Source organism: Sphaeramia orbicularis, chromosome 19 (genome assembly GCF_902148855.1).
Source record: "Sphaeramia orbicularis chromosome 19, fSphaOr1.1, whole genome shotgun sequence".
Taxonomy (NCBI): domain Eukaryota; kingdom Metazoa; phylum Chordata; class Actinopteri; order Kurtiformes; family Apogonidae; genus Sphaeramia; species Sphaeramia orbicularis.
The window spans coordinates 37605843-37622427 of record NC_043975.1 but is presented as its reverse complement, the minus strand read 5'-3'; the positions used below and the strand labels follow the sequence as shown (position 1 = coordinate 37622427).

At 36.8% G+C, this 16585-nt stretch overlaps 1 protein-coding gene across 1 annotated transcript; it reads left to right on the top strand.

Moving 5' to 3' along the window:
- Nucleotides 1-12515: 12515 nt before the first annotated feature.
- Nucleotides 12516-16077, top strand: LOC115439262 (NADPH oxidase organizer 1-like). The gene is made up of 8 exons (XM_030163081.1): nucleotides 12516-12613; nucleotides 12735-12815; nucleotides 12900-12972; nucleotides 13695-13878; nucleotides 13980-14179; nucleotides 14520-14627; nucleotides 14984-15101; nucleotides 15320-16077. The coding sequence occupies exons 1-8, from the start codon at nucleotides 12539-12541 to the stop codon at nucleotides 15954-15956; spliced, it is 1476 nt and encodes a 491-aa protein (XP_030018941.1). The 5' UTR covers nucleotides 12516-12538; the 3' UTR covers nucleotides 15957-16077.
- The last annotated feature ends 508 nt before the right edge of the window (nucleotides 16078-16585 follow it).

The following is a 16585-nucleotide window of genomic DNA, read 5'->3' as shown; positions in this document are numbered from 1 at the left end:
AGCCCTCAGCCCATGTTCACAAACTGCTATGAGATGCAAATACGTTGCCACAGTGAATGTAATTATGGCATTGTCAGGAAAATCTACATTACAAGATCATTTATAGAAAGAACTTTGAATAGGAACAGATTTACATTTTTCAAAACACTAGCTCTAGCATGCTGAACATAAAATAAATGGCTGCACTGCAACCAAAAACCAATTATTTCTAATTGGATTCATGTATCTGAAGATAGCATTGTGCCTCAACAACTGGAATAATGGATACAAGAGGTTTCTTCTGCAATATCTCAACACTGAGGATGAAATCTTGTTACAACATGCAACCCCTGGCATGATTTGTTTGTTTTCTGGAAAACAATATCCCAGATATATCTGTAATATCTACAATAGAGGAAACAGAAGCAACCAGTCCCTCACCTGACATGAGTTATTATAATACGTTATGAGTTTTTTTTTGTGTTGTTTTTAAATAATAAATTTCAGTACTACTTCTACTGCCAGTGCTGCAATAATAATAATACTAATAATAATAATACTAATAATAATAATAGGTGTTTCTCCACATTTCAGTGCACTGTTTTCTCCATAACAAAAACAGATGGAGTTCTCCACAATCACAACTACGTACATGCTTCTGTATTTTATTTAATTTTATTTAATTTTATTTATTTTTTAATTTTTTTTTGCATCTACAACATAATGTACTGAAATATTTATCAGAATATTCTCCAAATATTACTTTAATTCAGGCAGGATTGAAGCATGCATGAGCAATGTCTGACAATGTGTCGGATAGGAAATATGGATTTGTAATAAAGTAATTGAATGATATTAGCACTATGTATGAAGCACTTTAGTTTCCAGTGAATCCCAACCTTTTGGGCGATTGTTGATTGCATCCGGAATTTTTGTCTTGTTTGCACTGGTTCGGCCACTTTGTTCTGTGCTCTATTCTTTATGAATTTTAATGGCTGTGACCCAGCAACGATCCATGAAAAGCCATAAGGAGAGTTTCATCTACAACACAGGAGATGCAGAATGGAGAAGCCCCCTGCTGGAGCCCCCTGCCTGAAGAAAATGTGAGATTAACAGAGAAACACAATATGAATCTGTGAAATGATCACTGTCGGATATGATATGATATGATATGATATGATATGATGCATTAATAAATAACCATTCAACCCACTTCAGGGGCTGCTGACATATTCGATCAAAAACAGATACACAGCCTCTCTTTTTTTCAGTTAAGTAATCTTCATATGCAAATCTTTAATAAATGTAGAAAAAGTATCTTAAGGAGAACTCTTTACTAGTCTTCTGTATTATGGTTTATTGTATTGCTCTATTCTACGGACTTTGGAGTTATTATGAGACACCAGTTACTCTGAAATCATGACGAAAAGAATCATTGGATATAAAACTGAGTTTATAAAAACACTTTCATTAATAAAAACTGATGTTAAGTCTTTATTTAAAGTTATAGACAAAGTGTCAGTGTATGCATGTATTAAGTAGATGTGTGTGGCTGCTGGTTCTCAGTTCCTGCTGTTTACATAGGCATTACATTTACTCTTTCATTTCAACCACAACAAGGTGCACAGAAAAAAATGTTTCAAGGGATTATCAAAATGAAGAAAACTGTTTATGATGAAACCTGTTGGTGTACTGGTGTATAAGGGGATTAATAGCCTTTTATATAGAAAATTAACAGTCACTTCCACTAAAGGGCTTGGTTAACTGTTTGTGGTACTTACTGAATTACTTATTTATATGCATTAACAGCTAAGAAGTAAATGTGTTTCTCGAATTAATTAATGGTCAAGGGAAAAACTGTGTGGGAAAAAAGAAAAAGGATATAGATAAATATAATATATGATGATAGAAAAATAATGATGCAATCAGGAATAACTAATGAATACACAACAAATAAATTAATATACAATTATATATATATATATATATATATATATATATATATATATATATATATATATATATATATATATATAACATGCTTGGCAAAAATTGTTGAAAAATCATGAAAAATTTGAGAAAAAAGTTACTTTTCATAGTTTTATGTAATTTTACACATAACATTCAGAGCAGGTGAGGTGAACTGTAGGTGGCAGCACTTGTTTGTTAGATAAATATGTAATTCAGCTCATAAAGAGGCCCATAAAGTTTATGAGTTATTAAGATTTAAAATGATAAAAAAAAAAAAAAAAAAAAAAAAACCTTCTTCATGTAAAAAAATAAAAATCTCTTTCAAGCCTCCAGAGAAAAAGACCTCTCTATTATGAAATAGAATACACCAAAGTTTACAGGGAGATGGTCCTGAGGCACACTTTTGCTGTCCTTAAGGTAGATCAGTGTCGATATCTTTATTTGTGTGACACTTCTGAAGCCAGACACATAAAGTGCTTCGTAGTCTAAAAGACCATTCAAACAAAAGGAACAGATAAAGCTGTGAGACAGAAGACAAATACAGGTGAATACATCCAGACAAACTCATGTGAAGGCAACATACATTCATCCAATATCAGAAGGTAATAAGAAAATGAAGAAACAAGTGTATTTAGAAAAGCTGGAAGTTAAAAGTGTAATTTTAAACCAGATGTAAAAATAGAAGCTGAAGGAAAATAAAAATGTAATTAAATAAATAAATCTCTGTAGCCTAATGACCTGGAGGCCAGTGAATTTTACAGCTTTTCTTCTGAGGAGTTTCTCACAGACTCTGACAGACTCAGAAATGAAGTATGAATTGGAAACAATAGCTGACACCTCCACACCATTTCATAAATTCTTTACCAGTTTGTCATTACTCCATAGGCACTCTGATGATTCATTTTAGAAACAAGTAGAGGCTCTATTTACTGTTAAAATACAATGCATTTTTGATAAGGAAGCACTTTCACCTCAGGAAAATAATCTCTTAAGATCATCTGGAAATGAATGAACTCCTTTATGGAGCTGTAGATCCAGTTTGCACATTGGTTTCACCAGAAGCAAAAACAGCTGTGTGATTACACAACTATTTTTCTGGGTATTTGGACCTGTATCTGTTTCATTACATCAGAGCAGGTGGACAAGTAAATCAATGAAAATATTTTCTTGTACCTGAAGAATGTTTTGGTATCTAGGTTACTGCAGTGTTTCATTTTCTGACAACTTTTCACTTTAATTTACTACAGTTTTGCACCATTACATGCACCTTTATCTTCACAACAGGTTTGTTGCTTTGGATTTAGTACATTAGAAGGAAAACATCCCTTAATTTTATATTGCATCATCATAGCCAGTTTCAACCTAATGATACACACTAAAACACTGAAAGATGATCCACTGGTGTCTCCATCCTTGCAAATCACACACAAGATAAAACACAAAATGATTTCAAAGATGGAAAAAGCAAAAACAACACAAAAGACAAAGGATGATGACCATTAAAGAAATGAAAGCAATGCAACATAAAAGATATGACACTTTTTTTTTTTTTTAACACAGCATTTAGTTAATTTTGGGGCCTGTTCTTATGTGTTAATAGGTTAGCCTTTACCTGGAATCATTGCTCAGCGATCAAAGGGTTAAAGACAAATAAATGCTAATCAGATTTTAACACCAGTGTTTCTGTGACCTCCTGTTACTTCCTAGTTTCATTTTAGACACAATGACAATAAAGGCTATTCTATTCTATTCTATTCTCGTACTCAAACTCGTCTTCATCCGCTTATCCAGGTCCAGGTCACGGGGGCAGCAGCCTCAGCACAGAAGCCCAGACAGCCCTCTCCCCAGCCACTTCCATCAGCTCTTCCAGGGGAATCCCAAGATGTTCCCAGGCCAGCTGAGATCTATGGTCCCTCCTGTGTGCCCTGGGTTGGCCTCGAGGTCTCCTCCCAGATGGACATACTGAAACACCTCCTCAGGGAGGCATCCAGAAGGCATCCTCACTAGATGCCCAAACCACCTCAACTGGCTCCTCTCGACATGGAGGAGCAGCGGCTCTACTCTGAGTCCCTCCCAAATGTCCGAACTCCTCACCCTATTCTAAGGCTGAGCCCGGCCACTCTACGAAGGAAACTCATTTCGGCCGATTGTACCTCATTCTTTCAATCCCTACCTCATCGACCTACTTCAGCCCCATACCCCCTCCCTCACCCTCCAGTCCTCCTCTGCTCACGTCCTCGCCCCACCATTAAAAGCCTAGCGCCAAACCTGGGGGGACAGAGTTTTTTCCATTGTTGATCCAACCCTCTGGTACTCCCTCCCACCTTCTATCCGACACTGCTCCAACCTCAACACCTTTAAATCCCTTTTAAAAACTCATTTATTTAAGATTTCTTTTTATGTTCAATTTTAATGTTTAATTGTTTTTTATTTGTATACCTGCCTTTTGCACCTGCTTTTTAACTGTTTTTAATGTGTTTGGTTTCTGTTTTATCTGCTGTATGTAAAGTGTCTTATATAAAGTGTTCAATGAACAGCATTATACAAATAAAATTTATGATTATTATTATTGTTATTATTATCATTGTTATTATTATTATTATTATTATTATTATTAGTAGTAGTAGTAGTAGTAGTAGTATTATTACCCAGAGCTCATGACCATAGGTGAGAGACGTAGAACGACAGGTAAATCAAGAGCTTCGCCCTTCGGCTTCACCACAACGGACTGGTTTAGCGCCCACATCACTGCACACCGCACCAATCCACCTGTCAACCTCCCATCTATTCTATTCTATTCTATTCTATTCTATTCTATTCTATTCTATTCTACCTGTCATTCGATGCTAATTACATATGATTGAAGATATGTTTATCTTTGAGTATTTTTACAGACATCTCTAATCTCAGCTTCCTTTAATAAACTATGGTACAGATAAAAACGTGCCACTTCCCAGAGGCCTCTGCTTGTAAATAGAAAACACCTTACCTAGGGCTATTAGAGGGAAATTATAACCATAAAACACATCTGGTAGTAGTGGGAGCACAACTAGACCAAGATTTTTCTCATCAGCAGCACATTCTAGGTCAATGATTTATCTTAGGTTTCCTGGTAAGTCCATCACACTTACAATAACTGTCCTTCCCAAAAATAAACACAGAAGTTGCTGTGAGTCTTCGAGAGAAAAATGCCCTCAATTTCCTTTAGAGTACAATAAATACATGTGATTTTCCTGGTCTGACTCACTTTTTCATGAGTAACAGGTGGAACTGGGCCAAAGATCACCCAGTGGCTGCGTTGTTGTGACTTGTTAAGTGACTGCCAAGTGCACGTCGTCACACTTCATTTGTAGCCAAATGGATGTTGCACTGAAAGCAGACGAAAGTCCTGAGGGGACTGTTACAGCTCGAAGATAAAGCATACCCTGGAATAATATGTCTTTGTAAAATATAGCTTATTGCATTATACTTGTTCTAGGATTTGTGTTTACTGATAATCATGGTCGTGGTTACAGGAGACATTGGGTAATCTGCTCCACAGTGAATGCACAGATAAAATGTCAGACAAGGGCTCGGCTCATATTTCAGCTGATATTAATCTAAATTATGTTTGACTTATGAAATGTCAAACATCTTTTACATAATGCCCTGACATCAGGGTTTTCATCCAACTACTTTAACTATTCTCTGTACTGTATATGACTTACTAACTATTATCCCTTTATCAGGCAAGTGACTACTTTTGGTCAGTCTTACACACATTACAAGACAATGGCAGCAACAGTTACAGTTAGGACAGTGAGGCAGCAATCTCAGGTCCAATGTGGTCTACAGGGTCTGTAAGGTCCACCTCTGCATGCACAGTGAGTGTACCTGCTTTGTTAGGTACCATGAAGTAATGGTACTAATGTAAGGAATGATGTTCAGAGGGAGAACGTGGATGTTGGCAGGACGTATCAGCATTTATGTTGTTATAATGCTCTAAAAGTGATGTTCTAATGTTCTAGAATACATGTTCTTCTCACATTACTTGTGCCCCCACCCTACTGCATCCTTACAGACTGGAACTATATCAGCAAATGGGTGTCTGTCAGTCCTGGTCACATCTACAGACCGTCCGTCCATGGGAGTGGATCTCTCCTTCACTATTATTCTCCCTGAGGTTTTTTTTCTCACTGGATTTTTTGGAGTCTTTCCTTGCCAAGAAGGAGGGTTTAAGGATGGGGGATTCCCGGGACATTTATCCATTTGCTTCCTCGACTGTCTAACTAACTATTATTTGACTGTTTTTGTATTTTCATTGTGTTTTTTATATATTTAACAAATTCTGTAAAGCGCTGTGAGGAGACCTTGTTGAGATATTGGGCTCTACAAATACAATTGAATTGAATTGAAATTGGGTTTTTCTTGTATGTTTTACATATACTGCTTGTATTTTTTTTTTTTTTGCCACACTTGGGCAAGGAACCAAATATGGTAACTTCATTGACCTTGATTTTCTACATGACAATAAAAAAATCTGAAAAAAATTCACAAAAGTATTTAAGTCTTGTTATGTCCTCCAATAACACTGAGGTTGAAATGTTGAATTTTAGAGTATTTCTATAAGTGCCTATAAGTTCTATAAGGCGATAAAGACCTGCAACTATTTTTGTGGTAAATCCCAAATGAGCTTTTCTCTACATTTAGCCTATCTTTAGAATTTCCTCACATTTATTATGTTACCGTTTTTTCTCATTTTACATTTTTCTTTTAGAATCATGTAGATGGTCAAACTTAATCCAAATTTTTATTATATTATGAAGAAAATGGGATTTTTCTGAAAAATAAATCATTAAAAACCAGCATCTACAAATACTGTGATCTGTCAAACTGCATGGGTTTTAATGTTGAATGTTGGCAAAATATGATGGCATTTCCATGTCCACTATGGAGCCTCTGAACGTCCAAACAGCTCAAATCTGATGATGATGAAAAGCTGAGAAACTGAATTTACCTTGATTATTAACACGTATTAGTAGAATTAGTGATTCAAAGACTATTAAACTTTTAAGTAGAACATCAGTAGTTGCTTTTGGTCGATGGCATCTGTTTAAAAGACAAGGTTTTACTTAGTAAATGCTTTATTCACAATGAGATACCTTTAACTAATGCATGAACAGTTTTTCTGTTAACTCACCTACAAATCCATCTATTTCGTTGTCTTATTGTACCAAATTAAATCCTTGACAGGAGCCTTTTGGACTTGTGGTAGAAAAATCACCATTTGTTAGACCTGTATGAGCTCTGTTCTATCAAATATTGCAAAGTATTATATACTACTGGGAACTGTTACTAAAATTCCCATTGGTACATCTGTGTTTGATCTCATATTGGCTTTTTTTTTTTTTTTTTTTTTTTTTTTGCATCTTTTATGAATGCAAACATTTATATATTGTCAAACCCTGCAGATATACTGTTTTATCATCAACTCAGTTACACCAAATCTTACTTATGGACTCTTGAAAAAATAGAGTTTAGCCTGAGTTGTTATTTGCCTCAAGAATCCCCTGCCCAAAACCTCCCAAAAATGTGTCTGATGTTAATTCACAATGATGCAGTGACATTATGAATGCATGGAATACTCCTATCCTTGTCCATCAGCAGAAATGCAAAGAAGAATGGTTTGCAGTTGTGTTAGAGTGAACAAGTTTTTACTACAGTAGTATTAAAAACTGGTCGGATCTCAGAATAGAATAGAATAGAATAGAATAGAATAGAATAGAATAGAATAGAATAGAATAGAATAGAATTTATTTGCCATTAGCACAGATACATAGCAGTATAGGTACATTGGAATTCTTGTGCGTTTCCCTAAGTCAGAAAAGGAGTTAGAAAAAAAGGTAAAGATATGGCAAAAAAGACAGATACAAAACATAAACACAGCTAAAAAAAACATAAGAAAACAGTTATTGCACATACAAGCACAAATACACATTTGTAAAATAGACTATTATAAAAAAGAGTAATAATAATAAGAGTACTGCGAGGTAACAACAAGTTATTGCACATTGGAATTAAAATTAAAAGTAAAAGTACTGGGAATGTAGTTACCAGGTTATTGCATCTTGGGACCTACTTTTTGTCCTGTAATTAAGCTACAACCCACTTTAAACTAGACAGACTTGTTTTTAAGAAGTAGGATTTGGAAAATGGTTTACGTTATTTAAAATTACTGGGAGCCTTTTTTTTGGCACACATGAACCTCCTGCATTGCTGCACATTTGTGTTTGCACACAAAATATGTAAGACTTAGGTAAAACCAACTGTTTTTAATATACATTGTTTCATGAAAACGATTTGTGTTTCAGTTGTAGTTAACATGTCAGTTTGTCACACGCTTGGGTTTCAGTAGTGTTTGTAAATCCATATTTAACTCACTCATCTTGCCCATAAATATCTTTCAGTGTTCTCATTGACCTGGTAACTGCCCCCTACCGCAAGGTTTAACAATTCAGGTGAAATAGAAGTTTGATACCAAATTGCATTTATTGTAATATATGCCTTTTTTTTTTTTTTTTTTTTTTTTTTTTTTACTGCACATGTCAGAATGATTCTGTGAACCTCTTTTGGGTCTCAGCTAAGAAGGCTGGTTCTAGTATGTTTGTCATGAGCAGCAGTACTATAATTGTAATTCATCCAAATATCCAGATTTCTGTAAATGTAATATAATGTAAGGTCCTCACAGCATTTACATCACTAGTATTCACTTTAGGGAAAGCTGCACTCACTGTGCTTCTGTTTCAGCAATATGTGATCCTAACGATGTATGGAAGTTAATTGAGAGGTATTATGAGATAAAAAAATGTGCCCTCATTTTCAGTAAATCTTCCTTAAACTCACCGAGTAAACAGGTGTAAGTAACCAATGACTAAAAGAGATTTGAGCTGTAAAGTAGTGATAATGGAGCTGAGAGTGACAGAATCTATGTTCGGGTGAAAATGGAACTTATTTGGTAAAAAACTACAGCATGTGATTCAATAAATAAAGGTCTCTGTTGCCGTATTTTGGAGCAATAGCAGCAATAAAAAAGGCTTTTGACAAATTTGTTGTAAACTCCTCAGATAAATGTATGCGTTTGTAAATGGTAATAATATTATCCATGCTGAATTAGTTATATTGTGTCATTTTCTTTTGGTTCAATATTTTCTTTTCAAAATCGGAAGGAGACACTGAAAATATTCCAATATCGTATGTCACCTTCTTCTTAGCTTTTGACTACTTCACCTTAGACATAGTAAACTTTCTTCACTGACCTTTTTTTTTTTTTTTTTTTTACATACCTTTGTTTGCATAGGTATATAATGGTCTGTACACAGACGGGGACCTCTGACCTAATTCCTTTCTGCCGCTGACACCTTGATGACGAATATTGTGACGTCCCAGTATTGATATAAAAGTCTTCACACTGATATTTAAAAAAGAAAGAAAGAAAGCAAATCAAATTAAATCAAATTAAATTCTATTTATGTAGCACCAAATCATAACAAAAGTTCTCTCATGACACTTCACATTTAGAGCTGGTCAAGACCAGACTCTTAAGCCAATTCACAGACACTAAACAGAATCCTCCAGGAGCAGACACTTGGTGACTGTGGTGAGGAAAAACTTCCTTTTAACAGGCAGCACAGCCAGCACAGCAGAAATATGGTCTTTGATTCTGGTCAGTACACAGGCAGGAGCTTTAGGTGAACTGAAGACTTTTTGGGACAGCCTTAGAAAAGTGAATTATAATAATCTAGTCTGGATGGAATAAATGCATGGATTATTACCTCCGCCAAGGAGGTTATGTTTTTGCCAGGGTTTGTTTGTTTGTTTGTTTGTTTGTCTGTTAGTTTGTTTGTTTGTCTGTCCGTTAGTGTGCAACATAACTCAAAAAGTTATGGACAGATTTGGATGAAATTTTCAGGGTTTGTTGGAAATGGGATAAGGAAGAAATGATTACATTTTGGTGGTGATCGGGGGTGGGGGTGCCCACGGGGGGGCCCACTGATCAGCCTTGGCGGAGGTCTGTGCTCTCCGAGTGCTTCTAGTTTTTTCTGCCTCATTCTGTGACAAAATATGCCTGATTTTAGCAATATTACTCCAGTTCTAGCAATCTCTTTTATATGTGAGTTAAATGATAAATCCTTATTGAATATAATGCCTAGATTCATCACAGTGTAGTCACCAAGTAGTCACCAAAGTAGTTTCCATTCCAAAGTAGTCACTACTTTGTGAAACTATGTGTCCCTTTATTCCTTGGGCCTGACACAATGACTTCAGTTTTGTCTGATTTTAACAACAGGAAGTTGTTGGTCATCCAGTTTTTAATATGCTTGATACACTCCTGTAGTTTAGTTAAGCATAATTTGGTATCATCAGTGTAGCAATGGAAATTAATGGAGTGTTTCAGATCTGTCTTGGCGGAGGTCTGGGCTCTCCGAGTGCTTTTCTTGGTTTGTTTGTGTCTTTGTTAGCAACTTAATGGGAAAACTGTTCCAACCATCTTTACCAAATTGTACCCACAGATAGGCCTAGACCCTGGGACCAAGCCATTAAATTTTGGGCCAAGTAGGCCTAAGTTCAAGGTCATAGCAAGGTCATAAAATCTACAATTTTCCTATCTCTCATCATTGAGCAATTTTCAAAAATTCATACAAAATTCAAAACGACAATGATTAGCCTCAAATTTGATACACCCGTAGCTTATAACAATATCTTGTATCTGGCACAAAATTGTCCACATCCACTGTGGAATGTGGACTCTGTGGACATTTCAATTTAACACTGAAAATCCCATTTACCACACATTTTTCATTATAACTCAACAAATACTGATTGGAATTTAAAACTAGAAACACTCGGAGAGCGCAGACCTCCGCCAAGGCTGATCAGTGCCCCCCCCCATGGACCCCCCCACGCCAAGGAGGTTATGTTTTTGCCAGGGTTTGTTTGTCTGTTTGTCTGTCTGTTTGTTTGTTTGTCTGTCCGTTAGTGTGCAACATAACTCAAAAAGTTATGGACAGATTTTGATGAAATTTTCTGGTCTGCGCCCCCCCCGTGGGCCCCCCCACCCCCGATCACCACCAAAATGTAATCATTTCTTCCTTATCCCATTTCCAACAAACCCTGAAAATTTCATCAAAATCTGTCCATAACTTTTTGAGTTATGTTGCACACTAACGGACAGACAAACAAACAAACAGACAGACAAACAAACAAACAAACCCTGGCAAAAACATAACCTCCTTGGCGGAGGTAATAATTTGACATATACATGACTGGTACCAAGCTTCAACTTTGTACAAAATATCGTTCCGCTCCATTTCTCTTCCGTTACACTCTGTTGACTTTTGTTATTTTTTGTGCACCATTTTCAAAAAATCATAAAAATGCAATTTGTGAAATATCATTATGAAATTTGTTTTGCACATCCATAGATTAAAAAGAAATAGTCAATCCACACATGCACACTGTTCGGGGTGCTTGGCGGAGGTTTGCACTCTCTGAACACTTGTTTTTAAAGTGTAGCAACTTTAACCCATACAGACCCAGTGTGACTTTTGTGTCAGTTCCCAAATGACTTTTTTCTCTCTCGCCTTTTATTCTATAATTTATCACCATTTTTTATAATGTTATCCTCTGTATTTGAAATTTTTTCAGTGAAAATCAAATATTTTCTTATATTTAATTTACTAATCATGTAGATCTTCATTAAAGCTCAGATTAAAGTTGAGGGTTATTATATCTGTAACAGAAAAAAACTGAAGAAAAACTGACTTTTTAAGCAAATCTATCAATAACTAAACAGAAACCCAGTGTCTCCATCCACTGTCATTGATCCAACTCCATGGGTTTTACTGGTGAATCAAAGTTGTAGAAGATGACAGTGTTTCTATGTTCACTACGGAGCCTCTGAACGTTCAAATGGGTCATATTTGATGACCATGAAAAGACGGAAAAACTGTATTTTACAACAATTCGTTACATAGATTGATAGGATTAGTGGATCAGAAGTTAAACAGTTTAGATCAGTAGATGCTTTTGGTTGCCAGTGGATGTTTGGGTCTTTATGGGTTAAATACACAATACAAATGGACCACAGAACGTTAAGCCTCTGACATAACAGATACTGAAGATATTTATTACTTTCCAATAGTGATATAAACTTTATATTGCTAGTTTCCAGTGAACCTGTGAAATATTTGAAATAGCATCTGTCAATCATTTATCTGTTCAAGAGTATTTTTTACAGTCTATGACACATGTGTTTTACTACATTTCCCTCCATCTGTGATGATATTATTGCTTCTGTCCACGTACATTGGTAATATGTGACAAATCATCCAGGAACTTGCTCCTCTGGCAACTCCAACAGTCTTTTTTTTTTTTTTTTATCTTTATTCTGGTCTGCACGTGTTTGTTTTTCTGTAACTTGTGGCTCCTCCTCCTTTTGGGTGAGCCCTTAAATAGGCTCTGCAGACCCTGACCTGGAAGAGCAGCAGAAGCAGAACAATAGGTGACCACTGAGACCAATACCTGCACAAAGACACACAGAGGAGCCACAATGACCAGTGAGCAGCGAACTGTAGTGAGTGTCCGCATGATTGGAGTGGTTCACAGGGACATGCCAAAACTTAAGGTAATTTACAATCTCACTTAACAGCCTTAAGACTTCTTTATGGCTATGGTTAAATTTGTTTTGACAGTTATGTGCTGTAATTGTGTCTGTTTGTGACCATTTGCTTTTTCCATGTCCAAAGGTGTTCATGTTGTCTGTGATGTGGTCTGACCACACTGAAATGATTATCTACAGATCCTTTAAGGATTTCAAGACATTACATGTAAGTCACACAGACGTTCCTGCATTTATATTGTAGTAAAATACGGCATCATGATCTTTCTAATTTTATTTTAACATTTTACAGAGAGGGCTGAAGAAAAGGTTTCCTCACCTGAATCCTTTTGACAGAAAGAACAGAGTCATCCCTAAATTTAGAGGTAGGATTATTGTTACTGTGTCACATCTTACTTATTAAAACAGTTTTCTACAATGTCTTTCATTTTCTGTGTCATGTTCATAAAAAACATACCACCATAAAAAAATACATCTGACCGCTCAACCCATAACGACCAAAACATTCACTAAAACTATCTACTGATCTAAAATGTTTAATACCTGTAGATCCACTAATCCTATCAATACATGCAAATAACTGGTGTAAAATGCAGTTTGTCATTTTTTCATGGTCATCAGATATGACCCATTTGGACATTCAGAGGCTCTGTAGTGAACATGGACACACCTTCAGCTTCTACAACATTGATACACAAGTAAAACCCATGGAATTTGATAAATGACAGTGGATGGAGGCACTTGTTTTATGGTCAATTAATGATATATTTTACACAGTTTCCTCTGTTTCTAATATAATAACCCTCAACTTTAAATCTGAGCTTTTATGAACATCTGCATGTTCAGTGAATTAAATATAGGAAAACACCTGATTTTCACTTAAAATACAGAGGATAATATTAGAATAAACGGAGATAAATCACTTAAGAAAGATTACAAAAACAGAAAAATTCATTTGGGAACTGCCACAAACATAGCAATGGGTCTTTATGGGATAATGAGAATGTGCTGCAAATATAAATATAAATAATACAATATAATACAATATAAAAAATATACATAAATACATTTCCTCTTGTGTTTCCAGGTGAAGTCAGGAAGAGTAGTCGCTCAAAGAAAGGACCCAAGCAATTTGTCCAACGCATGAAGTTCCTCAATAACTACTGTGATCAGCTTCTCAAGTGTGACCAAAACGTCACACAGAGTTCAGAGGTCACACAGTTCTTCCACCCCAAAGACCATGACCTGCAGCCAGACTTCACCAAGAACAGGTAGGATGATGATGATGATGATGTCAGGGGATGCTGATAGGAGCCAGTGTTGCGTCATATCTCTGACTGACTGTTTTCATCATAATCGTTCTCCTGCACAGCATCATGATCCTCCTGTCAGATGATCAGTCGGCTGCCGGAGGGGCAGATGTTACCCACCAGACTGCAGGCAGCGTCACTCACCCATTTGTCACCCAGACTTACCGCTGTGTGGCTGCTTATGAGACAAAGGACACCAAAAATCATCCATTTAAGGCTGCTCTGGATGAGAAGCTGGATGTCCTGATCAAAGACCCTGCAGGTACATTATATGAAGACCGTTACTGAATCAAATCTTACCCTTATAAATAAACATACATTCAAAGAGTAGTTTTTTAAATTCATTTATTTGCACGTAATAAAAACAGCAAAAGAAAAACAACATTCAAACAAATAACAAGATTGTGCAGAGGTTAGAAGCCAAAAAAAAGGCTTATATGAATACTTCCCCCAAAATGAACAATACACAAAAAAGAATCAAAAATACAATAACTGAATTAATAAACTAAAGTATTTATGTCCTGGTTTCCTGTTTGCAGGTTCAGATCTACTTGTATGAACTTTTCTCTCAGTTTTAAGTATATTTGTGATGTTCTGTCCAGGTTGGTGGCTGGTGGAGAATGAGGAGAAGCATCTGGCTTGGTTTCCTGCTCCTTACCTGGAACTGTGGGAAGGAGAGGAAGATGAGGATACTGGACTCCAGCTGGGAGGTATGACATTTATCTGCAGTCATGTCATGTTCTAACAGCGTGCTCCTGCAGTCAGGTCTGATCTCATCATACAGGAACGATCACTACACTGTTGTGTGATTCTGTAACTGTACCAGAGCTTGGTCTGAAAGGGTGTGTCTGGGATTATTACACGATATGATTTATTATGAATGAAACCACTTCATTGGATCACTGCCAAGACTCAGTATTAATCATATTGCCACAAGGGAGCGCTGTTTAACAACTATTACATAATGTGCATCTCTGTCCTACTTTCACCAGGCCAAAATAATAATTTGTCTCCAGTGAAGTTCAGGCATATTTGTCTTATCATATTGTCTTGTTGTGGCCTTTAGGAACCTTGTACTGTGCAGTGAAGAGTTACTCGACTAAGAAGGACGACGAGGTGTCTGTGGCCATTGGCTGCGTGGTGGAGGTGCTGAGGAAGTCTGACAACGGCTGGTGGCTCATCAGGTATAACACAGCTTTTGTCTGTCTGCACTGAAACTGAGGAATGCACTGAAAACTGTTTTTATGTTAGTGCCTCTTTGTTGTCCCTGGGTGGAAAAAACTCACAAAGTCACCACTGTTTATGTGTGAAACAGGGGAATCTTATTAATAGTGTCATGTTTCTTGGTGTCTTTAAAGTATTTTGCAAGTTGAAATATGTTCATTTGTGTTTCTTTGTGCAGATCCAATGGCAAAGCAGGTTACATACCCTCCATGTACTTGAAACCGTACAACAACCCACGTGCAGGCCTCTACAGCCTGCAGAGAACGATGTATAGCTCCACCCTGAACCTGGCAACAAACAGAGAAACTCAGTCTTCATCTCCATCCAGCATCAGTGAAGAAAACAGCCCACAGGAGGACTCTGACGGTCAGCCCATGACAGAGCCCAGTGTGCCTGGACGTCTGCACAAAGCCAGGTCCCTGGATGTTCTCTCTGAAACCTGGTCAACTGTGCCTGAGCAGGCCTCCTCCTCATACAGCCGTGGACGCAGCAGAACCAGCACCAGCACCGAGTCCAGCTTCTCCTCAGAGGGCGAGTCTTCATCCTCTTCAGGCGCCAAGGAGGACAAGTCAGGTCTGAGCAGACCAGGTCTTCCTGAAGCCTCAGTCTTTGTCCGACGAGACTCCGACACCAGCTCTGAGGCCTCTGGATCTGGTAGGTCCACAGGCAGTGACACAGCTTCAGTTGCTCCCAAGGTCCCACCCAGACCCAAGACTGAGGAGATCCTGACCCGCTGCACCACCATGACCCGTAAGGCAGCCCTGGCCACCAGGACCCGGCTTCAGATTCAACCAGATTCCACCCACTCCCGCTAGACAATTAAAAACAGACTCTGAACCCTGAATGACATCAGACGAAATCATATTAATGATCTTTGTTTGGTTTATTGAAACATTTTATTTTACATTCATCAAAAATCCACAGAAATGATCAAATCTGCATCTGCACAGACCTTCTATCAGTCTGTCATTCATATGAACTCTGTACAAATATTTCTTTAAAACTTCAGTGGTCACAGATACCAGATATGACCCCATGACATGATAATTAGATCTTTTACATTTGACTTAAGAATTTATTTTTAACAACTGACACGTTGGTTTGAACTTCACCCAGTAGATGAATGTGACTTCAAAGAAGTGTTAGAAGGAGCAAGTACTGGGAAAAGAATATGATAATGTATGTGCTATGCGCATTGAAATACAACAGGTAAAATATTTATATTTAAGTACTGTAATACTAATATATTAGCTGTATTCATGTAGCACTGTCTTTTCTTTGTTGTAACACTTACTTTTAAACTTTTACTGTAACCAGAGGATCCTCACTTAAATTTGATACAATCAAGATGTAAGCAAACAGAAAATGATGATACCAGTGCATTATTTAATACTTTGTATAATAACATGTAATCCTTATTTCATTGTTTTATTATAAGTTGTTT